At 42.5% G+C, this 26,978-nt stretch overlaps 2 protein-coding genes across 3 annotated transcripts in view; one reads left to right on the top strand and one right to left on the bottom strand.

Moving 5' to 3' along the window:
• The window catches only part of REDIC1 (regulator of DNA class I crossover intermediates 1), a 31,004-nt gene extending 18,222 nt beyond the window's left edge, over positions 1 to 12,782 (bottom strand). The window contains exons 1-5 of the mRNA XM_065554258.1: positions 12,427 to 12,782; positions 6,189 to 6,228; positions 3,793 to 3,931; positions 2,367 to 2,499; positions 303 to 369 (exon numbers count right to left, since the gene is read on the bottom strand). Of these exons, the coding sequence (XP_065410330.1) occupies positions 303 to 369; positions 2,367 to 2,499; positions 3,793 to 3,931; positions 6,189 to 6,228; positions 12,427 to 12,449 (402 nt within the window). The 5' untranslated portion in view covers positions 12,450 to 12,782. The remainder of the gene's footprint in view (positions 1 to 302; positions 370 to 2,366; positions 2,500 to 3,792; positions 3,932 to 6,188; positions 6,229 to 12,426) is intronic.
• A 5,955-nt stretch (positions 12,783 to 18,737) lies between these two features.
• The window catches only part of ABCD2 (ATP binding cassette subfamily D member 2), a 64,755-nt gene continuing 56,514 nt past the window's right edge, over positions 18,738 to 26,978 (top strand). The window contains exons 1-2 of one of the 2 annotated variants that reach the window (XM_005286829.5): positions 18,738 to 21,649; positions 23,100 to 23,280. In XM_005286829.5, the coding sequence (XP_005286886.1) occupies positions 20,660 to 21,649; positions 23,100 to 23,280 (1,171 nt within the window). In that variant the 5' untranslated portion in view covers positions 18,738 to 20,659. The remainder of the gene's footprint in view (positions 21,650 to 23,099; positions 23,281 to 26,978) is intronic. The other variant, XM_065554266.1, reaches the window with a different exon arrangement.

A 26,978-nucleotide genomic window follows, 5' to 3' on the forward strand; every position in this document is an offset into this window, starting at 1 on the left:
ATTTCTGCCATGTTGCTCATAGTGAATCAAACTGACTTTATGTACATTTTACATAGTTTGCTTTTTGTTGTTCCCATTCCCTTTCCCCTAACCTCTGTGTACTTGTTTGTCCTTACTGTAAACTCTTTGGAGCAGAGACTGTTCTTCTTGAGTGTTTTGAAACCACCTAGAATAATTTGGCAGATAATTTTAATGATGCAGCATAGTCTTAAAGAGGAAAGCTTCACTTCACATCAAAATCTATGAGATTAGGCATTGGTTTACAAAACTGATATTAAGTTAGAAATGTATATTTAGCTTACCTGAGGTTGGTATTTCATCTTGTCTGTGAGATGCTTTCTTCTGTTCTCTAATACTTGTTGTTGTATTCTTGTAACAAAGTATAAGAAAAATCTATGTGATTTAGAGTTCTTGGCCAAAAGAGACTCATGATTTTGGGTACCTAACTTGAGATATCTTTAAAGGGCTTGATTTTCAAAGAGTCCTGAACAACCACCATGGGCCATCTGAAAATCTGGCTCCTTCAAGAGGTCTCAAGTTGGACACAGAAAGATTGCGGATTCAAAATAATGTTTGAATACAGTGGCCGGCTCCTCAGATACAGCTACTGCATGCAGCGTCTTATACGAGTAAAGAAATAGTCATTAGTCACTTCTGAAAATCTGGGGCCTCATCTACAACTCTTTGTTTGTTCAAAATACATTTCCAAACTCCGTTACATTGGTAAGGATGTTTATGACCCATCTAATTGGAACTTAAAGCACTGATGTGGAACTATTTCAACCCTAAAATATTGTATTTGTTTTCCTACTCATAATTTACATTTCCTCAGAAGATCTTTTCAAGACAGGACTATCTGGGTAACAGGACAGCTACAAGCACAGGCAATACAGATACCTCCTCACAAGAGCAGATCCCCTGCTTCAGATCCAGAACAGTTCTAGGCTCCCAATCACCCACTAGTCCTCCAACTGCCTTCTTCCCATGGTGTCAGTCATGAGCGGTGGGGAGATGACAACATCCTTATCTCTATATCCAATATAGCCAGTGCTGGTGAGCACCTGGCCCAATGTCTGGAAGAGACTCAGGCATGGAAGAGACCTAGCTGGCTAGAACTTAATCTGGATAAGGCTGAGATGATGGTGGAAGGCTGGGGAAAGCAACAAGAAAATATAGTGAGAATTGTATCTGTCCCTCTGTGGAGAGAGCATGTCCTGCCAGTTCATAAATTGAGATTTTAAAGCCAGAGGGACCATTAGATCATCTAGTCTGACATTCTGTATAATACTTCTCTGCACCTTCTCCAATTTTTCAAAATCCCCTTTAAAATGTGGACACCAGAACTGAATGTTGTATTCCAGTTTCAGTCTCACTTCCCTACTCCTATTTACTACTCTCCTGTTTATACATACATTGCATTAGTGCTTTTTGCCACAACATCACACTGGGAGCTTATGTTCAGTTGTTTGTCTCTATGACTTCTACATCCTTTTCAGAGTCACTGTTTCCAGGAGACAGTCCCCTATTATGTAAGTATGGCCTGTATTTATTTGAAGTGTTGCTGGATTTCCATCTGCTGTTAAACAATCACATAGCAACAGTATTTTTCATCTTGCTCCAGCTAAGACATTGCAATAATTTCTTCTGGATGCAGACCTTGCTACTGTGATCCCTGCCTTTGTTAACTCAACATTATATACTGCAGTGTGCTCCATATCGGGCCGTATCTTAAGGGAAACCAGAAGCTGCTGCAGAATCCATCAGCCCACTTTTTAAGGAGCGTATCTTGCTGAGAGCACATGATACAAGTGCCCTAGGATCTGCAAAGGCTGTCTGTAGATTGCAGGTAGAATTTCAGGTGTTTGTTTTGACTGAAATGCCTTGGCACCTACTACATATGTGAGAGACTGCTTCTCTCCCAGAATTATAGTGCCACACCACCAATCAGCAGAGGTGTTCGGTCTCAGTTTAAAAAACAAAGAGAAGGGTCTGTTGGCAACATGTTTTGTGTGAGGGGTCCTCAGCCGGGGGACCTAGTCCCTTCCCTTTGGTCTGAAATAGCACAACTTTGTTGACCAGGAGGCCCGGCAGCATGCTTTATCCATTTAGCCGCATGATAAGGGCTGTTAGTGTGAATTGAGTATCTATGGGGCTGACTATTTTTTTTTTTTTTTGGTTGGGGTTGTGTAAGTTGCTGGTTTTACTCTTGTTCTGATTGAAAAATACAATTTTGCAATGGTGCCTGGATTGGCACTTTTAGAATATATCTTTTATAAATCAAAAGGAAGAAAGAAATGGCATCATAAAGCTCTTATCTTTGCTGAACTTCATTAACGTTTGTCTAATGGCCATAATTATTCAAGTACCTGTTCTGGATGTCATCTAGGCCTATTTTAGATGATGTACGTTGTGGTGACATGGGAAGTTCAATATTCTGTCTCCTTGTAGGGGTTTTTAACCCCTTGTTCAGATCCACATGGACTGGTTTTCTCACTCTGTCTGTAATGAAAGCGTTCAGAGTGTTAGTATCTGTGTCACAGAGGGATTTGAGATTTCTGAATTTTAATAAGCACGCAGAACCCGCCCTTCACGCTATATAATCAATATGAAATACATATGTTTTGCTTTATTTGCCATTATCACTATCTGAACTGCTTATTATTAACTCTATTTTACAGTCTATTATAGTATACACTTTTTTTAATCCATCAGATTTTGGGCACTGCAAGGCTCTATTACACTTCTCATTTAGTTTCTGAGGGCTAAGGTGTTCCCACAGCCCATGAAAAAAACTTGAAAGGTAAGGCCTCTACAGTTTGAGTCATACAAAAATGCAATACAGGACAACAATTAAGGTTCAAGAGGTGTGGAGATGTTACTGAGGAGATCAGTGTAGGAAGACTGTGAAAGAAGCGCATTTTGAGGGGGGATTTGAAGGAAGCACTTGATGTGGGGGTGGCGATAAGGTATTCCAGAGCAACAGGATGTTCCAGGAAAGAAGTAATGAAAGTGGAAGTAGTATATGAATGGAGTGTTTAAGAAGGAAGGTCACAAGGAACAAAGAAAAGGGATGTATGATGAAACAAGTGCAGCTACTTAGCCAGGTGCAGAGCTGTGCACAGCCTTGAAGGTGAAATTATGTGCTAGCCAAGATTATTGGGTTCCTCTTTTGTCCTCTGACTTTTGTGTGTGGTTGTTGTTTCACTTTCAGTTAGATTTTGATTAAAGATAAATTGAATTGTTGACACTACAAGCTACAATCTCACAAGGGAGTACAGAAGAGTTGAGGCCAGGGCCGGCTCCAGGCACCAGGCACCCAAGCACATGCTTGGGGTGGCACCTGGTAAGGGGCGGCGGGGGGAGCGCAGCGCGGTGCGGCATTCTGCGGGGGGGGCGCTCCGGCGGCGCGGGCCCGGCACTGGGGGGGTTCCGGCGGCGGGCTCCAGCGGCGCAGCGCTCGGCGGGGGGGGGGGGGGGGGGGGGCGCGGGGCGCGGCGCTCGGGGGGGGTTTCCAGCGGCGCGTGGCGGGGGGCTCCAGTGGCACGGCGCTCGGCGGGGGGGCGGCGCGGGGCGCGGCGCTGGAGGGGGGGTGTTCCGGCGGCGCTCGGCGGGGGGGGGCGGCGCTGGGGGGGGGGGGGCGCGGCACTCGGCGGGGGGTTGGGGGGGTGGCACTTTTTTTTGCTGCTTGGGGCAGCAAAAAAGTTAGAGCCAGCCCTGGTTGAGGCAATAGCAGTTATAGGTTACAGTACATGGGTCTTCCAATTGTAAAGTCTATTACTATATTATACTCACCAGCAGTGTCTTTCTTGGTGGATATCTGGTTAACAACATACAGGTTGAGGAGATCTAAACTGACTGTTGAACTTTTATGGGGTGATGATACTCCTAGCAGCTTCATCTTTGATCTAAGCTTTTTCTTTTCAAAGAATTCCTATAATTTTCAAAAGATAGAACAATAAATTGCTTGATATATACTACAGAGAACCGCAGAAGTACATGTGGTGCATATTCATGATTTAGCTGCACAATTGCCTTTAATATCAACAAAATCACATGGCTGAATTGCTATACTCACAAATCTAGCATTTAAATTCACTTTCATCTCTTTTGAAAAGATTATTTCTTATACAAATATTATCTGAATTTCTTTTTTTAAAGCTAAATGAATGATGGTGCTTCTGATGGAAAAATTCAGTCTCTGAAATTTCACTTTTTCAACCTTCACCTACCTATTAACAATTTAAAACTTTGTATGATTTTTTTTAAAGCGTCAGACTCCCTTGAAGAAAAACAACTTATATTTTTTAATAATTTGAAGAGCTGAGAATTTGTATGCACATTATAAACCAGCAAGAAAAATCAACAAGGATTATATACACATGGCCATCCACAAAGATGCAAATAACTTATCATTCTCTTAGACGGTCTTCCTTGGCACAGAATATACAATCCTATGAAATAAAGAAAAAATAAACTCCCATAGCTGCCCTCGTGTGGCAATAGTCTAAAGCAGATCTAGTCAACACTTCTAAAGTCTATGGATTATGTAAAAAATTCAGTTTAACCCTTGAATTCTGTTCATAGCAATGCAGGGAACAAGCTTTGTGCAGGAGAACAGATTATTAATAATCATCCTGAGATCATCGGTATCAAATGCAGCAAATAATACTGAATGAGTACATAAGAACAATGGTAACTTGTTCATTTTGGCCACCACAAGGACATCAAAGACTCCAGGCTGTGCCAAGTTACAAAATGCTGCAATGCTTTTCATGGGAATATAATTTTGGACTGGACCAGTAACCACCTCCATGTGATATTTGACAGATTTCAGATATAACTTTTTGGTAAATATATTTTCCAGGATAAGCAATTGTATAATAATCTTTCAAGTTATTATGATATTGATCTTTGCAAAATACACATATGCTTCAGATAAAGCTATTTCCAATTAGGAAGACAAGGGGCCAAATTCAACCCTGACATAAGTGAACACAATTCCTATCCACCTCTTCTAATCCTTTCATTTCCCTCAGTGTTCTTAACGCTGCCTTGTAATCTTCCTTATCTCCCACTTTTATCCCCTCCCTCATACTCTTCCTCAATCTCTTTCCCTCTCACAATACAAGAATTTTCTGAATGCCTCTACCCTCAAAATCCCACACTTGTCCCTTATCAGCAAAAATCCAGATACGGTCCCATACACCTTTCTCCCATTACCTCCACACTTATTAAATGCACTGTTTAGAGTTATTGTACCAAATTCCTCTCCAACAGCTCCTGGACCCCCCCAGCCAGCTTCTACCATCTCTACAATGCTGGAGCACACTACATACTTGTAATGTTACTGATTAGCCCAATTAGCCCTTGATGAGCTGCTCCATATTACTTATGTATCCAAGGGATTGGGAGAGTGTTTGAAGGGAACAAGGGGACTCCAGAGGGTCATCCTACTGCTGGGAGTCTGCTTTTGGGACTGGCTACATCCTACAAGCCTGCTTTTCCTCCTCCTCTATGGCTTGGTGAAAGGTGCCACTTGGAGTCTAGTCTCCATAATCTATTCAGTGTCCAGGCCCCTTGCCTGGGCTTCCTAACCTTGCCTTACTGCTCCTAGCTCCTGCCAAGAAGGAGAATGCCTGTTCTTATTATAGTTGCACCCACCTGCCCTCCCTCTCGCCTTTCCTGCCTATGGTTTGACATTTCCTCTGTTTATATCAAGGCAGAATTTGATCCACTCAGTGCACTTTGGCAGCCAGAAAAAAGTACTTAAACATTCTTATGTTTAGCCCCAGGAAGAGTACCATCTATATGTAATTAGCTATTAGTTGAAATGACCAAGTATTTGAGGACTGTGAATCTGCAAGCCATTCCTGCAGTCCTATCTATATAACGGGAATATGTTTGTAATGGGTAAGAAATTACTAAACTTTGCATGATTCTTATGCATAGAAATACACACACAAATAATAATTAAAAATCAGAAATTCAGCTTAAAGCTCTCCTAGACAAAATATTTTTCCCTGAAAAGTTACTCTGAAAGTATGCACACTAGTCCAATCCCATAGCACTATACCTCCCTTCAACTGCTTTGAAAAATTATCTGCATGTGAAATCAATGTTAAACATTTTTTTTAGTCGTGTAAAATTATTACAAATTAAAATTATTACAAATAGCTATAACAATTTACCTTTTGCTTTCTCCTTTCCTGTTTAAGTATGATTCTGCTCCTGAAAGGTGGCAAATAGCTAATTAGTTCCTTAAAAAGGGATTTTTATTTATTTGCAGAGTGTAGTTGGAAGTTGAGACATGAGGAGGCAGGACTGTAATTCTTAGTAATACTACTGAGAGATAAATGTATAAACCCTTGCCTCTGAGGATGAGACAGTGGGCCAGTCCTCTGCTGGTGAGTCAGCATAGCTCTAGTCAATTTGAGCCATGTCCCCAGCTGGGGATCTGGTCCATATTCTCTAAATCAGGGCTAGTGATCATCAATGGCTTCATGTCTAGTTGGCAGCCGGTATCAAGTGGAGTGCCCCAAGGGTCAGTCCTGGGGCCAGTTTTGTTCAATATCTTCATTAATGATCTGGAGGATGGCGTGGACTGCACCCTCAGCAAGTTTGCAGATGACACTAAACTGGGAGGAGTGGTAGATACGCTGGAGGGTAGGGATAGGATACAGAGGGACCTAGACAAATTAGAGGATTGGGCCAAAAGAAATCTGATGAGATTCAACAAGGACAAGTGCAGAGTCCTGCACTTAGGATGGAAGAATCCCATGCACTGCTACAGACTAGGGACCGAATGGCTAGGTAGCAGTTCTGCAGAAAAGGACGTAGCGGTTACAGTGGACGAGAAACTGGATATGAGTCGACAGTGTGCCCTTGTTGCCAAGAAGGCTAACGGCATTTTGGGCTGTATAAGTAGCGGCAGTGCCAGCAGATCGAGGGATGTGATCATTCCCCTCTATTCGACATTGGTGAGGCCTCATCTGGAGTACTGTGTCCAGTTTTTGGCCCCATACTACAAGAAGGAAAATTTGAAAGAGTCCAGCGGAGGGCAACAAAAATGATTAGGGGGCTGGAGCACATGGCTTATGAGGAGAGACTGAGGGAACTGGGATTGTTTAGTCTGCAGAAGAGAAGAATGAGGGGGGATTTGATAGCTGCTTTCAACTACCTGAAAGGGGGTTCCAAAGAGGATGGATCTAGACTGTTCTCAGTGGTAGCAGATGACAGAACAAGGAGTAATGGTCTCAAGTTGCAGTAGGGGAGGTTTAGGTTGGATATTAGGAAAAACTTTTTTACTAGGAGAGTGGTGAAGCACTGGAATGGGTTACCTAGGGAGGTGGTGGAATCTCCTTCCTTAGAGGTTTTTACGGTCAGGCTCGACAAAGCCCTGGCTGGGGTGATTTAGTTGGGGATTGGTCCTGCTTTGAGCAGGGGGTTGGACTAGATGACCTCCTGAGGTCCCTTCCAACCCTGATATTCTATGATACTAAATACATTGTGCACCTAAAAGTCCAAACCTCTAAGTGACTAACCAGCTATGTAATTATCTATTTTTAAATCCTTAGAATAATACAAGAAATTTTTGACAATATATTTATTCCTGCAGTTTTTCAACAGCCCTCTTTCTGCCTTTTCTGCCATGGCTCAACAGTAGTACAGATGTTATAATAGCAAAGAAAAACAAAAGCTAATGTATATAGCTCAAGTTCCTCATCATTCTAGGCTTCCAAGATTATAACCCACATTTTGAATTGAAACCATAAGTAAAGGTGTTAGCCATTACAAATGTTATGGGATCATAGCATCCTGCATCACTCAGAAGGCAGGTGATTACATTCAGTGCTATCTGGAGCTTCTAAGTGAATTTCAAGGTTAGCCTTATGCAGACCATATACATTTATTTACAATTTACTTGGAAGTTTTAAAAGTGTTGTATGGTTTTTTGACCTTTAAAGTCCTCTAATGGGTCGGCTCCATCCACATGTGATACTGTGATTGGATGTCCACCCTCACACAAGGTAGAGCACGTTAAATCAGGTCGATTGACCTGATAAGACGCACCTGAGGGAGAGCCAGGGCTTGAAAGCCTGATTATGATTGAGCCCAGCTGGGCAGGGGTAGAAAGGGTTGGTATAAAGCCAGCAAGCTGCATCCAGAAGGTGGCTGTAGATGAAGTAGCCTGTAGTCATTTTCTGGGAGATGTGTTTCGGGGTTACAGAGCTAAGTAGGCACTCCTTTGGAGGAAGGAATTTGGGTTAGTAAACCCAACGAGGATGGGAGGACAGAAAATAGAGTAGAGAATTAGAAAGGAGTCCAGGGAAATAACAATAGGGTCTGGGAGCAAGCAGATTATAGTTGCTGGACATAGGATCTCTGGATGGAAACCCAGAGTAGTAGGGGAACCTGGGACCACCCATCCCTTGCTGGGAAAGGGGTATAGGACTTGGTCTTGGGTGGGGAGTGGATGAAGACAGCTGATCCAGTGGAACTTTGATAGCCTGGAAGGACTGTACAGTTACCCGTCTGGAGGACTAAGTCACAAAGAAAAAATATGTAAAGTCCCAAAGACCAAGTGGGAGCCTAGTGAGAATGAGAAGACAGATGGCGGGTGTCAGCCCTGGATCGAGCTAATCCCCAGAGTAGTTGGGAGGAGATGCTGCCCTAGCGGTGAGAGGACCTGTGACAGAGACCTTCCGTCTCTTGTTTTTAACATGGCAGCTGACACCATCTGAGATACTGGAGCAACCAATCCCTGATATAAATGGAGGCAGGTGCTGCTAGCGGAGCATCTTGGTGAGGAGCTGACTTCCCTCTCTGGTTCACCACAGTCTTAATTTCAGGACACAGTACAAAACCAACCCATTTTCTCAACATTGCTGTGAGGAAAATTGGTATTTTGTCTGGCGGGCTAAGTGGTAATTATGGGACAGGAATCCAGGAGAGGGATGACTTTGGAATGATCAGCTGATTCATTGAGGGGCCTCAGTATGCTGAAGTGGGAAATGCTTATGGGAATAGGAATATGAAGTATGAAGGTCTCTTTCTGCAATTACCAGGTGAGGATTGGATGTCTCCATGGAACTGTACATTTTAACTTTTTGTGTAGTATACAGAGTGTTGATAAGCACTTTATAAATATATATCATATGTAGTTGCAGTAGGTGGGGCCCCCAGTCAAAGGCAATTTTTCTGCTGCCTAAGGTGTAAGTCCCAGAATTACCACTGGAATCCTGACATGCAATTAATAGCAGTATCGGGTACCGTAATAATACACAAGGGATATACATTTTTCAAAATGAATGTTATCCTCCTAGATATTCTGTGAGATATATACATACACAGGATAGTGCTCCCAAGCATTTAGGCCAGTGTTTGCCAAGCTGAAATTTCCCCCACATATGTAGTGCTGAACAACTTGAATCTTACAAAAAGGCTTCCTTATGCATTTGGAATTACTTTAGTTTGATTCTCCATATATGGTTAGGATGATTACAAAATTGTTTAGCAAGGCTAACCTCAAAAGCCTGGTGAAATCCTTTGAATTTTAAATTTCTAATAGATGGTGGAGTGCTTTTTAAGTGCTCTTAAAAAAGTTTTTCAAAATCATTTGGTATAAAAAGGTTAGTAAACCTGCTGGTGGTGACTTTACTGTTTCTGTACAGCTCAGTAGTCTCACATCCGCTTCCCCAGAACTAGATATAAAAATAGCTAGGATAATAGAAAATACACATGATCAACTTTCAAATTTCACTGTTGAAAGAGAATGGACAATCTTGTCACCAAAACCATTACTGGGAGCAAAAGGCACTGAAGGTTTCCTCTCTAATTAAACTTTGGTCTACTGAATTGTCATTTTATTTTCAAAGTATTCTAATGATCAGAAGATGAGCTTGTCTCCTTTTAATTTCTCATGATTGAGACATGTACATTTGGCTTATATGATGAAGTTATTGAATTTGATTAGAAATGTAGCAGATATGAATAAAAGGTTATAGTTAATTCAGACTACAAAAGTTGCAGAATACAAAGTTTGAAACTGTTTCCAAATTGCAAGAAAATGAGAGAACAACAAGATGTGTTGAGGATAACATGCTTCTATTACAGCTAAGAATTTAAAAATGTACAACATCATTAAAATGACCTGGAAACTAAAATCAGAAAAGAAAAGTTACAAAAGACCTCTTAATTTCATTTAAATTTTAAAAGAAGTCAGAAGATTTACAACGTGTCTTGGACCATCAAATCTCTGAGTGAGCCAATTAGCCCTTGTCCACACTGACAATTTTAGGGAAACTGCATACCATTGCTCTAGTACCACTGCAGTTCCGCCAAAGCTCCCAATGAAAGGAGCTCTAATGTATAGTGGCTGCCAGCATCATGTCTTTCGTATTTGCTAAAACAGTGGTGGGAGATTTCCCTCAAACTCACTCAGGTTTTTACTCTTCATCCTTCCAAAATACCATATGATTAATCATGTTTATTATAGTAGTTCCTAGAGAATGGGGTCCCCATGTGCTGCTAGGCACTGTACAGATAGAGTACAATACTGTTTCCCCAAAGAGGCTGTAATTTAAATATACAAGACAGACATGGGGTAGAACACACCAGCAGAGTGAACAATGGGATGGCAAAATGTTCCACTTTTCCTGTGTGTTGGGAGCGGGGGTACTTAAGTGCTATGATAATACTAATTAATAATAAGAGGGGATAAGCCAAATGGGAAGGGCAGGGGCGAAGATGGCCAAGTGTGCAGTGAAGCTCAAGTGAAGAGTGAGGGGGGGAGGGTTGGGGGCAAACAGCCAATGAACACTGAGCAAAGAAGATCCAGTCAAAACTGTATAGGACATATGGCATATATTAGGGGGAAAAGAATCCGATGTCTATAATTAAACTAAACCTATTCTAGTGACCAAAGCCCCCATCCTGCAATGGGGCTTGAAGTGGGCAGACCCCTCTGCCAGTCCGCAGAATCCCTTTGCCAGGTTCAGACCGGAAGAAATTATTTTTTTAAACCATTTAACTGTGTTTTTTTTATTCAAACAAGACAAATCTTCTGAAGTGAGAAATCTTTGTCTCCTTCTGATAAGGAAACTGAGAGTAATAAATATGGCTAGGGTTTTTAAAGGTGCCTAAGGGAGTTTAGGCTTTCCTGTAAATTCTACCCTAAAGCTATAATGATGTGGTAGATAATCTTCTCAAGCATAATGGGAATGTGAAGGAAGGAAAGAAACTCCATTCAAAGATGCTTTACCTTTCTCTTCTTTCTGAGGAGGACCTAAGCTAAGAGATACAATGGGAGAATTTACTAATATTGATTTTGAGATTTAGAGAGTCTTTGTAGAAGTCTGAATTAGTAGATCAGTGTTCAGCAAGAGCACAATAATGTTGAAATTCCTCTCAGAACTGAAGATAGCTTGACAAAATACACTGAAGAGATCAATCCTGCATAGGTGGACGAAAGGACTAGAAGACCTAATATTTTTCACCCCTAATTCCTGTTCTGTGCAACCCAAAATTATTTTCTGTGAATTAGTAATGCATGCATCTTTGCTGTACAAATGTTAAACATGTCATACTACTAAAACCTTTAGATAATAATAGACTGAAACTATCTTAACATTTAGTATAGAAGCCTCCTGTACTGATAGTATCATGATGCTGCTGAACAAATGTTAAAAAATATCTGTTCCAGTTAACAACATACACATTTCATTCATACAGGGGTAGTAAATCCAGGTCAGATGACACTGCAGTAACAACACTTTGTTATGGCCCCTTCACCCAGCCCCACTCTGTCCAGTGCTATGTTTCACATATAGCCCTGCACTGCCCAAACAAAAAGTAAGGATGGAAGTAGGTGCAGAGAAGCCATTTCTGAATGTCCCACCTTACCCAGTCCTGGGAAGAGAGTCCTGTACACAGCACAAATGAGGGGAGGCCAAGGAAGGGAGGCCCCTTCACACAGTCTGACTCTGTCAACTTGAAAGTGAGGAGGCCCATAGTGCACAGTCCCATGCTACCCAGTCTGGGCAGGGGGAATGCTTAGGCCCCATTGTGCACAGCCCACCACTGCCCAATGTGGGCTGGGGAAGTGTGTAGGCCCCAGCGCATACAGCCCCATGCTGCCCAGTGTGTGTAGGAAGCGTGTAGGCCCCATTTTGCACAGCCCCATGCTGCTGGTCTGAGGAAGTGTGTAGGCCCCTTTCACATAGCCCTATGCTGCCGTGTGTGTGTGTGTGAAGCATGTAGGCCCCATTGTGTACAGCTCCAGGCTGCCCCGTCTGGGAGTGGGGGAAGTGTATAGGCCGCATCGCACACAGCTCCAGGCTGCGTGCTCTGGGGTGGGGGTCAAAGCCTCACACTGTCTTGGGGCCTGGTTGTGCCTTAACAACGAGGCCCTGGATGAGCTTCACTCACCGGGAGCCACCAACCCAGTTCATTGTCCGAGAGAACGAGTGCAGGGGGCTTGGAGGGCTGCTGAGGGTGAGGGGGTGTGACTCTCGCAAATGACCACCCACGTCAAGGCAGCCTGCCTGCAGACCGGCTGCAGCTGGGACCTTCTGTAATAACGGCTTGCAACCAGCGGGACCACTGGCATTGAGAGCAGGGAGTCTTTCCTCTTCCTCTCCCTGTTTTCTCCTTTCTGGCAGAGTGGCAGCCAGCCAGCTTGGACTGCTCAGAGAGGAGCAGAAGAAAGGAAGTGGTAGCTAGGGTTACCATATTTTGAGTGTCCAAAAGGAGGACACTCCACGGGGCCCCGCCCCCGCCCCAACTCCACCCCTTCCCCAAAGTCCCCGCCCCAACTCCGCCCCCTCCCCTGCTTCCCGCGAACATTTGATTCGCGGGAAGCCTGAAGCAGGTAAGGGGGGGTGGGGGGAGGAGGCGCGTCTCCAGCCTGGGTCGGCTCGGGCCCTGGGGTGCCGGCCCTGGGCCAGCCCCTGGCCGAGCACCCCCGGCCCGCCCAGCACTGCCGGTCCCCGGCCTGGCCCCCGGCCCAGAACCCCAGCCCAGCACCCCGGGCCCCAGCCCGGCCCCCGGCCCCTGGCTCAGCACCGCCGGCCCGGCCCCCGGCCCCCGGCTCAGCACCACCGGCCAGACCCCCAGCCCAGCACCGCCGGCCCCGCATGTCCCGATTTTCCTGGACATGTCCGGCTTTTTGGGATTTCCCCCTGGACAGGGATTTGGAGCCCAAAAAGCCGGACATGTCCGGGAAAATCCGGACATATGGTAACCCTAGTGGTAGCTGCCAGGTGCACCAGCAGGAAAGGAATGTGACAGGCTTGGGAGACAGAGGATGAAGGAAGCCCCTTCCCACAGACTCTGAGTCAGGGGAAGGCTAATGTGATGGGGCAAAATGGGGGCGGGTCTGCTCCAGGGTCCTGTCTCTTACCCTGGCAACAAGCTACCAGCTTCCCTTCCACACAGGCTGCCCCTGGTCCCCAAAGCCTTTTCCAAGTTGCCCCTGGTTGAACCAACTTTTAATGGCAAATGTGTTGTCTTATATCAGAGTTGAATTTGGTCACGAAGGTTTGATACTTTCTATACCACCTTTGTTCTTAATTATTTTGCAGCACTTTGTGGTATTACCTTGAGTCAAAGGAAAAAAGACCACAAGTAACTTTTTCACTTGCTTCATTTACTAGATCTGGTAGTTAGGAAAACTGTCATGAATGAAGATTTAAATTACTTGATTACATTTTAGTGTAAAAAATATTGACATCCCTCCCACCGCAAATTGTGTTTTTGGAACCAAAATCATGAAAAGTTCTTTCAAACAAACTTAACATAAGGAATCACATTTATCTCTAGTGTAAGCCCAGTAAAGTCAGTGAAGTAGCAACAATATGCTTAGACAGTGGAGAAATGTAGCACGGAGTCCATGACCACACTATGGCTTTATTCCAAGCATCTAAAAGCTCCACAGGATTATGACTGATCTGGTGCAGCCAGGTTAATTACGGGTGACTGCATGGTCACTGCCAGTCCATGACCGGACAGTGTCCCCTCCTGACCTCAAGTCCAATCTTTAGAGCTTAATGTACTGAAGTAACACCAAGAATGAATTTGACCTAGGATTTCTAATATTTAAATAATACGTTTTCACTGTCAACATTTGAAAGCTTTTAGACAATGGGCTCAGGTATAGGATGATATCACACATACAAAGGATTGCAAGACACCATTATTCTTATTCATTTTTGGAAGGAGGAGATATTGAGTTTCATGATTTTTTTTTCAATTGGTTTTCTTTGTAGTGAAGTACAGAGCAAAGCTGTTTCCTCTGTTCATGAAACTGAAATAACCTGATGAAAGAAATAGTCTTGAAGACTTCAGTTATTTGGTAACATTTTTTTACCTCGTCAAACAATAGAATTCTGCCCTGGATTCCTTTGTCAAGCCCCGCCCCACACGCCAATGCTCCCATGTTGAACTGCTCAGAGTGGCTTGCCAGAAGTACTTGGGGGCAGGGAAGGTACAGTTCTAAAGTTGCTGCTTTTTCTTGGGCACAATCAGGGCACAATTTGTTGTAGAGGTGAGCACTGATAGAACCTACGGCCTCTGCTTAGTAATGACTCCAGCTCTCTGCTTTCCTTCAGTAGGACTGTCTCACATGGAGGGAAGTGAATTAGAACAGCTAATGTAAAAGCCTGTATTTACTAACCAAAAGGAGATATATAAAAACTGAGTTTTCAACTCATTTATTAGAAATAAACTTTTTCTCTATGATTATAAATGATTCTTATGTCTCTTAATAAATCCTTTCATTTTATAGTTACTTCCGAGCAAGTGATCTCAATCTGTTACCGGTTATGGTAAAGGAAAAGCGAGATCCACAAATGTGTTGCAACACTGAATATCACAGGGCCTAACTTTGGGGCACCTAGAAAATCACAGGGACTACACTGCAATCCACAAAGTCAAGTTAGGCAATCTATACAATGAATGGGGAGAGATGGGCACCTTAGAATGTGATCCACAAAGCCACATGCTAGGTGGGAACCCATGTAAGCTAGCCAGTGAGAGGTGTGGGTGGTAAGTCCTATTCCTCTTGTGGAGATAAGCACCTAAGTCTGGCAGCAGGGAGGTAGCTATCTCTGCCGGGGCGGCTCTATGTTTTTTGCCACCCCAAGCACGGCAGGCAGGCGGCTTTTGGTGGCGCGCCTGCGGGTGGTCCGCTGGTCACGTGGATTCGGCGGCATGTCTGCGGGAGGGCCGCCGGTGCCGCATCATTGGCGTCCCCGCCGCCGAATTGCTGCAGAAGCTGCGGGACCGGCGGACCTCCTGCAGGCATGCCGCCGAAGGCAGCCTGACTGCCGCCCACCGTGGCTTGCCGCCCCAGGCACGTGTTTGCTGCGCTGGTGCCTGGAGCTGCCCCGATCTCTGCTTAGTGACCCAAGAACAGGAACCAGCTGCCTGACTCCAGGCTGCTTAAGCATCTAAGACATTTCTTGCAGGAATTTTGTGCTCCACCCAAAATGGCCAGAGGAGGAGGTTACTACCTTATAACTTTAGAAGAGGGGTCTCTTGCCTCTCAGTGGGGTGCTCTAACAACTGAGCTATTGGATATTCTGATGTGGGGCTCCCTCAATCTCTCCCGAAGGTGTTCCACTGCAGATAAATGAGTGATTGGGGTAGGGAAACTGGACCAAGAGTCTCCCACCTCTCAGGTGGGTGCCCTAACCACTGGACTACAGTCATTCTCACTTTCTTTCTTTCTTTGGCCCAGAGACTTGGGTGCCTGCATCTAGGGTTTAAGTGCCTAAATACTTCTGTGGATCTAGGTAAAATTATTTACTTAGCAAATGAATAAATGATAAAATCTGAAGAATCTCACAACTGGCTTTAGATGAAGTCTATTACTACTGAACTTTTGTGTGTGTTAATTTAACACACTTTTTTTTACTCTGTTTGGCCAGAATTTTCAATCCTGTCATCAAACATTAGGGAATTAAACATAAGAACATAAGAATGGCCATACTGGGTCAGACCAAAAGCAGGAGTTATATTGAGCAAGTATTTGCTGCTGACACAACATTTCAGAATAAATATGAGGCTCCTTAATGGTTTCTTGGTTAAAAGGCCTAATTTGACATTGGCCTTGGGGACTGGAATTAGGCCTGATCCTGCAAACTTTTGCTTACAAGAGTAGTCCCTACTTACGTGAGTTGTCACACTAAATTAAATGGAACTACTCCCATGAGTAGAAGTATTCATGTGAATAAGGATTTGCATGATCAAGCACTATTTCATTTGGCTCAGATCAAAGCTGATCTTTCCTACAATAATATATAACCGTGTGGCGTGAAATAAAAAAAAAGCATGGTCACAAAATACTAGGGACGCTATGATATGCACTCATATACTGCATATCTTAGAAATCATTTAAAATTGAAGTCTAATATTAAATTAGGTGGTTCTTAATGCAAATAGAAGAAGAAAATATTTGCACAACCTAACAGCACAGTACCTAGTTTACAGAAGGGCAACAGAAATACTAAGAATTCATCCAAAATGAAGAAATATAATCAACTAATCAGCATATTGTAGAAATACAGAAGAAAAATCTCTAGTTAAAGTAGATGTTAAAGGACCAATTGTGTAAGAAGCTAAGCCACTCAACTCCCATTGAAATCAGTTTGTGTGTGTGTGTAAAAATATATACATATATGAATTAAATGTATTTTAAATGTTGAAAGCACAAAATAGCAAGACTATGGGACATACAGTATTTATCTATTTTAAATTTACCTTTGACTTTAATTTCAAATCCTCCAATATCACACCAGCCAGCTCCTACTGTACAATGACACTCCACCACCCCCATGTCTGTTACAACCTCCACAAGATCCCATGGAACCAGCCTAGAGGAGATCAGGTAAGTGGGCTTTTGCCTCAAATTTTGCATTTTATATTATTATTCAAAAGATATAAAAGAATTGTAAAAAGTTGTGACGGCTGGATGATATCATTAAATGATTCTCTTGTCGCCTATATTCCAGCCCTAGTATTGCATAATGTCCACAAGTAGTGCAGGACACTATAGTGGTGCAGGAGCCAGTTGGCATCCTCATGCACTCTCCATTCTAGTTCCTAAATGTTCATATGTCCATAGAACTTATCTAACCTAATATTAATCACCTCTATTTATGTTCCAAAGCATGTAATGTTATCTGAATACAACCCATTTCCATATGCAATGATTCTATTCCTTCCTTCATCACAACTTTACTGTTTGGAAAAAGGAGAATCTATTAGATCTCTAGGGAGCAACATGATGGTTGCAGTATACTTTGTTCTGCTTGCATCTTGGCCTTTAGAAGTCATTCCTATCCTCCTTATTTTTCCTTCTCTGGGATTGTTCTTCCATTCAGAAGTGCATACAGGTGACTTTTAATGTATTTGATTGAAACCAGTTTTATCAATAAAAAAGCAGCCAAATTACTTTAAAAACAAAAAAACATAAGCATATCTCTGGATCTCCATGTATGCATGACAGAAATTACAACAGTGCCCCCTTTCCAGTGTCAATTACTCTAATTTATTTGAATGGACTTTCTTTTTTGTGTTTTTTAAATAAAATCAGTTGTTAGAAATTGGGTAGACCCTATAGCTTAAAAATAATCTAGATCGGGGATCTCAAACTCAAATCACCACGAGGGCCACATGAGGACTAGTACATTGGCCCGAGGGCCACATCACTGACACCTTTTCATATAAAGGTACAAAAGCCCCACCACCACCACCCACCACTCCACCTCTTCCATGAAGCCCCGCCTCTTCCCAACCCTATTCCATCCCCTTCCCCAAATCCCCGCCCCTGCCCCGCCTCTTCTCCGCCTCCTCCCCTGAATGCGTGGCTCTCCGCTCCTCCCCCCTCCCTCCTGGAAAGCGCTAAGCACCTGGAGGTAGACTGGGGGGGAGGGAGAGCGGCGGGGGAGGGGAGCTTGGCATCCGCAGGAAATAACTCCACAGGCCAGTCGCGTGTTTGAGACCCCTGATCTAGATGTTACTACAGCTTTGGTAACTGTTTCATCAGTGTTGCCTGAGTAGTTTTATTATGAAGTGATAAAAACACTAGTCACAACCACTCCAAAAATTCTAACAACTAAGGCTACATTCCACAAAAGATGTAATTTGTTGATAGGTTATAGAGAGTGACTGCAAAAATCTCAGGGCAGCAAGAATAGAAGGAAGTGGGTAATTCAACTGACAGTTCAGGCGTTTCCCATGTTCTTAAAAAAAAAAAAGAGAGAGAAAATGCATTGCTCTTATTCATTACAGTACTGTATGGTCAGGAGATTTTTGTTTCATTTATGTTCTCACAGGCCCCGCATGACTGAAAGCTTCAGTTTTTCAGACTCTGGTACAGCCAGAAGTCAGCAGATATGCAGAAGTGAAATAGGAATCTATGAACTTTTTCCCTATTTAAAAAAAAATGCTGGGGGCACATTGCAAGTAACTGTGGTTTGGCAAACCAACTTTAAGATAATGTTATGCCTAGTGCACAAATATGCAATCGTCAAATGGAAATTGTGATTTAAAAAAACGGCGAGTGTCTGAACTAGGCACTTTCTTACTCAACATGTCTAGTTCCTGTGTATCTTTCAGTTGTATGTTTTCTGGTTATTTTACTGACACCCTATTGCACTAGTTATTATTTTAAGTGCAGCAGTGAAAGAGTTAGACCAGAGTACAGCTATCTCATATATCAACAAAACTGCTTTCTAAGATCTAATTAATTTTATTTATTTTGATTTGCACAGTAAAAAGATAGACACCCATCCAAGCCACTAGGCACCCTTGACAATATATAGAATTACAAATATTCTAACTCCATTGTTTTTACATTTCCATCTGTCTACACAACTCTTCCAATCAACAATGGGTACAGATTTCTTGCAACCCTGTTAGGGAAGGAGGCAGAAAAATAGCTGATTTGTTGAACCTTGTCTTGTTTTGGGTTTGTTTAGGGGGCTCTCACACTACGGTGATTGGTGCCTGATTAGATTTTTTTTTTCCAATTCTAACTTTCACAAAGATAAGGTAGTGTTTACTATTTCTGAAACATCCAGAGTAAAATGCTTCCTAAATGTTGTTACATAAAAAGTCTGTTTTTAGCAGTAATATGAGCTAGTTTTACTCTGCATAAGCTGTTTTATAGAATAGTTGAGTCATGCACCTTTCAGTGGCCTTATGTTAATGAATATTTCTTATGGAAGTTTGTGATCATTAGTTATGTTAGTCTTATGGTTATTTCTAATAATGTATTTTCAAAACTCTGATTTACCCTCCGCCACCAAATGGGGGAAGAACTATTCCATTTATAGCTATAGTGGCTCCATTACTTAACTTTTAAAATGTGAAATATGCTCAACTACTCTTTTTTACATTTTATTTTCTCCTTCTGAGTCCTAAATACTATACTCTTACTAAGCAATATACCTTGAAATAATGTGATAATGGGGATCGGGGGAATAAGGGAAATGAAAAATAGCTAGAAACATGTTTGTATTGTCATTATTTTTTGTGGATTTATGATATGTTATAGGTGCTAATGATGATTCAGGTAACAGGAATTCAAATCTCTTTCGGGGATAGAGTCCCATGATTGACAATACAATAAATTGTATGTAGTAGTGTAGCAACAGGATAAATGGGGGCGGGGGCAGGGAGAGAGGAGGAATATTTCCAGTTTACATGTATTTTTCAAAATATTCCCAGAGGGAACCATCTGATCCTTCACGCTGTCCCAACTGCCTACCTAGAATTAGAATTCAAACCTCCAGCTAATTAAGTTCCCTCACATGGGGCCTATTCTTCCTCTCTGTCTTCTCCCCCATCTGATTTCATTCTGAATTAGTTGCAATGCTAGGGCCATGCCTAGAGCTCTCATCTAGAGCCAGATTCTGATTTCATTTACAGTTGGGGTTGCCAATTTTGGCTGGATGTATACCTGGAGATTTAATCACCAGACATAATCTTTAATTAAAGATTAATCTTTTAATTCCTGGAGACTCCAGGCCAATCCTGGAGGGTTGGCAACACTATTTACAGAGGGGGTAATTCAGTGGAGTTATGCCTGATTTTTTTTCTCTTCTCCCCACTCAAGAGTTTAGGCAGCTCCCAAGCACCTTTCCTTCCCTCCCCCCCTTCAGTTCCCCTTTTGTTCCTCTCTCTGTAGGTAAATCTAGAAGTGATACACTTGCAAAATCAGCAGCCCTGCTCTTTCCCTTCCCCCTCTGATGCTGCTCCTGCGTGGTCCTCGCAGTGTCTAGCGACGCACTGATGGCCCCTGCAAAGGCCAATGCGTAGCCCTAGTTGAGCAGCCTCCCGGCTGCTTGAATCGGGTGCTGCCAGCACCGACCGGCCCCGTTCCTGGCGCACGATTCAGAGTGCGCCGCGCGGGGCTGGTGAAGGTCCAGAGGGATCAGCGGGTTCCCCAGCTCCTCGCAGCCAATGAGCGGCCGGCGGGGGCGGAGTTGGCGGCGGCGGATCACAGCGTGCGGCAGCCCTCGGTGCATTGAAGGAACCATCCCCTGGTGGAAGCCGGCGTCCGTCCGCCTCTGTCACAACAAGGGCGGCGAGGAAGGAGCCATGGGGCATGCCCGGGCTCCATGAACATCCCTCCTAGGCGGTCTTCCTCTTGGGCATGACCCAGCGCCAGAGCATCCCTGCTCCGCGGCGGTCCCTGCGGCTGTGCGACATGACCCAGCTGCTGCGTGCCGCAGCCGGGCGAGGGAAGTGGACCAGATCCAGCGCGGCCAAGAGGGCTGCGTGCCTGGTGGCTGCGGCATATGGGCTGAAAATCCTCTATCCCGTCCTCCGCAAGCGCCTGCAGCAGACAGCCTGCGAAAAGGGCTTGCAGGCTGCCTGCCGGGCTGGAGGGGGCGAGGAGCCGCTGCATTGCAGCCGGATCCGGGGCAGAGCCTCCCCGGCAGTGAATGCGGATTTTTTCAGGCAGCTGCTGGAACTTCGTAAGATCCTCTTCCCGAAGCTGGTGAGCGCCGAATCGGGCTGGCTTTGCCTCCACTCGGTGGCTCTGGTCTCCCGGACCTTCCTCTCCATCTACGTGGCCGGGCTGGATGGGAAGATCGTCAAGAGCATCGTGGAGAAGAAGCCCAGGAGCTTTGCCATCAAATTAATCAAGTGGCTCATGATTGCAATCCCTGCCACTTTTGTGAACAGCGCCATACGGTACCTGGAGTGCAAGCTGGCCCTAGCCTTCCGTACCCGCCTGGTGGATCATGCCTATGAGACCTACTTTGCCAATCAAACTTACTACAAGGTGATCAATATGGATGGGAGGCTAGCGAACCCCGACCAGTCCCTGACGGAGGACATCATGATGTTCTCCCAGTCGGTGGCACACCTGTACTCCAACCTGACCAAGCCCATCCTAGATGTGGTGCTGACATCCTACAGTCTTATCCAGACTGCCAGGTCCAGGGGAGCAAGCCCCATCGGGCCTACGCTGCTGGCAGGCCTAGTGGTGTATGCCACGGCGAGAGTACTGAAAGCGTGCTCGCCCAAATTTGGCAAGCTGGTCGCAGAGGAAGCTCATAGAAAGGGTTATCTGCGATTCGTCCATTCGCGGATTATAGCCAATGTGGAAGAAATCGCCTTCTACAGAGGACACAAGGTAAAATGGAAATAAAGGCAAGGACTAAAATCTGAGATGGTTCAGAACTGTTGCTGTACTACTAGATGTTGATCTACTGTAATAATGCTGGTCATGTGCCCTCACCCTCTCCCCCATGAGGGATATGAATTCCTCTGATTCCTAAACCTGTGTACGATATATACTCTCTCACATTGTATGGAGTGAGACAGAAGTATAGAGTATTCCCCATTTTATTTTTCTCAAAGTATTCTGAGCAGCATCACATTTCTCTAATAAATTTTAATTTCCCTCTTCTGTCTCATTTCCAAAAGGTGCCCCTTTAACCTTTCCAGGCTCTTATTTCTCCCCTATTTTATTAACTAAGAATATTTAATGATACAGAAATACTTTTTCTCTAAATGCAAAAATCAGTAGCACACAGTAATCCAGAAGAAAACTTTGCTGTAGTTTAGATGGCAACACGATCTTTGACATTGTCTTGTGTAGATAGCTAAGAAAAATTGTAGTCACTATAGTCCTAAAGTTGCTGAAATACAGTACAGTATTTAGGTTACCAGTTACATAAAAGTAACAGATAATTTAAAAATCAGCATATTGAAGACATTTTCAAAATTATATTGTGAGTTTTGACTGTAATGTGTTTAAAATGGCTTTTAAAAAAGTTTCCCATAATGTGAAAAAGAAAATAGTAAAATTTCACACTACCCTTTCAGTCAAAAGTATTAATAAGACAACATAAACATTTTATTTTTATAGTAGCAATGAGCACCAAAAATTGTCTGCAGCATTGCATTAACTGCAGCTAAATTAAACAGTAATTCAATACTTTTTTTCCTATTCCAACTTTTGTGTGGGCTCAAATTGACTGCATTATGTCATACTGATTTGTCACTATTCTTGACTCATTTCCTTGATGTACATTATCATTTCCTCTTGGCACATTGCTGAAAGACATGAAATACCAATTCAGGGTATGAGTTCTGCAGATTTACTCAGGCAAAACTCTCATTGGAATACATTGGAATTTTGTAGGCTTGAGTCCCCAAATGTTGCCTAGTTCATGGAGGTGCAGTTTCAACTTACAGGTGTATAGTTCTTAAAATCCTCTTCATTAAACATGTGGAACTAGTTTTACTTCGATGGTAAGGAACAGCTTTTATCACTTGCTTGCATTTTGCTCTGGCACTGTGAAGTGGGTATAAAACTGCCAGAGTGGGGTAAAGGGGCATTGGTGTAAATCAGAATCCAGCCCAATGAGTTCCATGGGCTATGCTGATTTATACTGAGAATGTGGCCCTTTGTCTAAACAGGTACCACATAGCTTGCTGTACTGATTGCAAGATATAGTGAAGAATTCAAATCCCAACACTGGTCATTTGATTATATTATATGTACGTGTGTGTATTGTACTCATATGTATATTAATACTTACTATACTGTGTAAATACTTACATTTTTTTAACTATAGGTGGAAATGAAACAACTACAGAAGAGTTACAAGGCTTTGGCAGACCAAATGAACCTCATATTGTCCAAACGTTTATGGTACATCATGATAGAGCAGTTCCTGATGAAGTATGTCTGGAGTAGCTGTGGTTTGATTATGGTGGCTGTACCTATCATCACAGCAACAGGATTTGCAGATGGCGGTAATAAAGACTTTTATTTAATTTCAAATGTTTCTTTAAAAATATTAGTGTAGAAGAGTAGTCATGTAAGAAGACTACATTTCATTTTAATACCATTTATAGCGGTAGTGCTATAATATTCAAACACCATACACACCTCATCCTTGGGCAGCTCCTGGCATGTGTAAAACTTTACAAACAAACCATTTGAAGAAATATCAGTGACAGAAACCGCATCTTTGAACTTAAGCGTGATAAACACATTCTGAATCAAAGGATAGGTTTTTCAAATAAGATGCCAAGATGGTTAAGCAGTTTTTAAATATCACTTGAACCATTTACTGCCCTTTTTGATGTATGAAGATGGTCTCACAAACTTTAAAATAAAATCTTGTTTTTTATTTTTGCAATATCAAGAATGTCAGGTGCTCGCTTTCCTCTCTTCAAAGGAGGCCCTAAGCTGTGAGGTCTCATCAAGTTGTAATGTTAGCTGTAGCCCTCATGGCCCAACCAGGGTTGGGAAGATGTGTCAATTCTCAGAATGTTAGCTGCTATATTACTAAATACTATCCATCTATCTACCTACCTATCTAGTGGGTTTTCTGTGGCGTTTGCTCATCACCTTAGTATCGGAATGCTTCACAAACATTGATTAATTAATATTTATTTATTCTGTTTTGTGTTGACCTGTGTAAGAATCAGCATCTCCTCTCACCTCAAATAGAGTACAGAAAGAGAAGTGAAGCTCAGGTTATAGGCTTGTATGGCAGCACTATTCAGGTCTTCTGAAGATCATGTCCAGATCTTCCAGCAATGAGAGCGAAGTGAGGCCCTGATTTTAATGTTGTTTGAAATGGGGTTTTTTTGGTTTTTTTTTTAAGTCAGGGAAAAAATACAACTTGGCAGAGCAGGAGGCAAGGGGAATGTGTTAGATTAAGAAGTAGTAACAAGCAAAAACAAATTGTTTGCTTGTTCATTTTGTAGTTTACATAGAATCATAGGACTGGAAGGGACCTCGAGAGATCCAGTCCCATGCACTCATCGCAGGACGAAGTATTATCTAGTCCATTCCTGACAGGTATTTGTCTAATCTGGTCTTAAAAATCTCCAATGATGGAGATTCTACAGTCTCTCTAGACAATTTATTCCAGTGCTTAACCACTCTTACAGGAAGTTTTTCCTAATGTCCAACCTAAACCTACCTTGTTGCAGTTTAAGCCCATTGCTTCTTATCCTATCTTCAGAGGTTAAGAAGAACAATTCTTCTCCCTCCTCCTTGTAACAGCCTTTTTATGTACTTGAAACATGTGCAAGTCTTTGTACTTTGTGATTGTATACTAACTTCAGTAGAAGAGAAATCCACAAAAAAAGAATACAATGATTTAAAAATTCCTGTTTAACATTTTTAGATACTGCATATTAGAGCTTAGAAATTATGATGATAAGTATCCTAGCAATACCTAAACTAAATAAATGGATAGTGAAAAACTGACTTTGACGTTGGCTCAACAAATTTCCATATACATGACTGGAATCATAAGAAGCCTTAAAAAATCAATAAGATTCACCATGCAAAGATTCTGTAATGCTTTGTAAATGAAAAGATCAATTTTAAATCAAGTACATTTAACCAAGTACCAATGGATTGTTTTCAGAGTAGGTGAAATCTGTGCATATTGTCTGAATTTGATAAGGAATTTGGCAATCATATTCTAAACAAAGGAGTTTATACAGGTCCATATTATACAGAACAACCAGTGAAGGATAACAATGTTTTAGTACTTTGGTAACAGAAATGAGGTTAACCAATTTAATGTACTTTCTGCTAAAATGGAAATAAATGCAGCTCAGCAAAATCCCTTAACTGATAAAGAGATTATTTAACCACAGAATGTAAATGTCTCCTCCTTAGCCCTTCACCCATGAATCATAAACAGGTTAGGGGTCCTTCAAAGAGAAAGAGCCTCTATAGAGAGAGGAAAGGAGCAGTATTTCACCCATATCAACTCTACAGTAAGTAACATTCTCTGACATCCAGGAATGGACCTCTGACAAATATGTTTAAAATGTGGACGGAGCAGAAGTCAGAAAAATAAATCTGTCTTCTCCATGTCAGTGGTAGGCCTGTCACATACACCTCTACCCCGATATGACGCTGTCCTTGGGAGCCAAAAAATCTTACCACGTTATAGGTGAAACTGCGTTATATCAAATTTGCTTTGATCTGCCGGAATGCACAGCCCCCCCCCCCCAGAGCACTGCTTTACCGCGTTATATCCGAATTCGTGATATATTGGGTCACGTTATATCGGGGTAGAGGTGTAATACTGAAGAGTATTTGCCAGGAGGAACATGCAAAATGTTAAAGTGTAGAACTTATTACAGAGCCCTGAGGCATTCTACAAGAACAGGGACAAGATCAGAAATGCATTATTAATGGTGACCAATTGACCCCATCAAGTGGTAAGAAGTAAACCAGGTATGCTAAAAATTCAACAAGCGCAGCTCACTGCTGAAGGCGAATTAGTTGGTGAAATAGTACTGTATCCAATCAGATCAAGTGTGGAAGGCAAATGAAGTTGGTTAAGATCTGAGGAATGGGAACTAGAACTGTCATTGATGAATAAACCCATTAGAATCCAGGAAGTGTTTGGAACCGAATAGCTAGTGTTTAGAACTTATGACTATGCCTGAAATCAATCTGAAACTGTTCACATAGATGGTCTTCAGACAGGAGGGATTGCATCAGTACAGCAATAGCCTTTTCACTGTTGCCAAAAAAAAATTAGGTATTTGTGTGTATTTAAAACACACACACACCACAGCTAGTGCTACCTTTTCTGATATTCGTTTGCTGCTACAGTATATGAGTTTTGTAAGTCGTTTTATAGTACGCTAGTATGCAAAAGGAATCATACAAAAAACACAAGTAGAGCAAAATATCCTGAATGTAGTTAGTTCCCTGGAAATTAAACATTAATGACAATGAGACTTTAATTTCATTAGGCACAATAGAATGGGTTTTTCCATAAAACAAATGGGATTAAGAAGTTTTATAAGTGGGGAACAAGTTAAACTACTGACAGAGGTTAGATACTAGACTAAAGAGAGACCACTGGCCCAGTCTGTTGTAATATGGCACTTCCTCTAACACATAAGGAAAAGCCTATGTGTGAAAAACATTGGAGAAAATGATCAAGAAAAGTTATTTTGGGCAGGTCTGGTGGTTTGATTTCAGTCATGCAATAATGGAGAATTGTGTTCTGGAGCAGTTTAAAGTTCCTCAGATTTACCCAATTTTAAATCCACAGTGACATCTAAAATGCTGTCTAGATCAGTAAAACTTGGTTATCTGCCAAGGAAGAGTTATAATTTATTTTTTTTAGTTTTGTACTACTGAATTGGCATCACTACTGAGGACTGGATTCTCTACAGAGCCTTATTCACACGAGTCCTCCCATTGGAGTAAATGTGACAACTTACATGACTATCTATATGAGCGAGGGTTTTAGGATCACACCCTGACTGAGGAAGGTTCTGTCCTTTTTTAGAAAGGCATGACTCTCATTGTGTACCAGATGTGTATATCCCAGTGTGCTGGGTGACGCAGTACTGACTTGGAATAATTTAAATAAAAAAATCTGAACAGCCACTGTTTTCTTAAATAATTCAGAAATTGAATTTTGAGACAAAGGGAGGCCAAATTGGGGTCTTATGTG

Source organism: Chrysemys picta, chromosome 1, assembly GCF_011386835.1.
Source record: "Chrysemys picta bellii isolate R12L10 chromosome 1, ASM1138683v2, whole genome shotgun sequence".
Taxonomy (NCBI): Eukaryota; Metazoa; Chordata; order Testudines; family Emydidae; genus Chrysemys; species Chrysemys picta.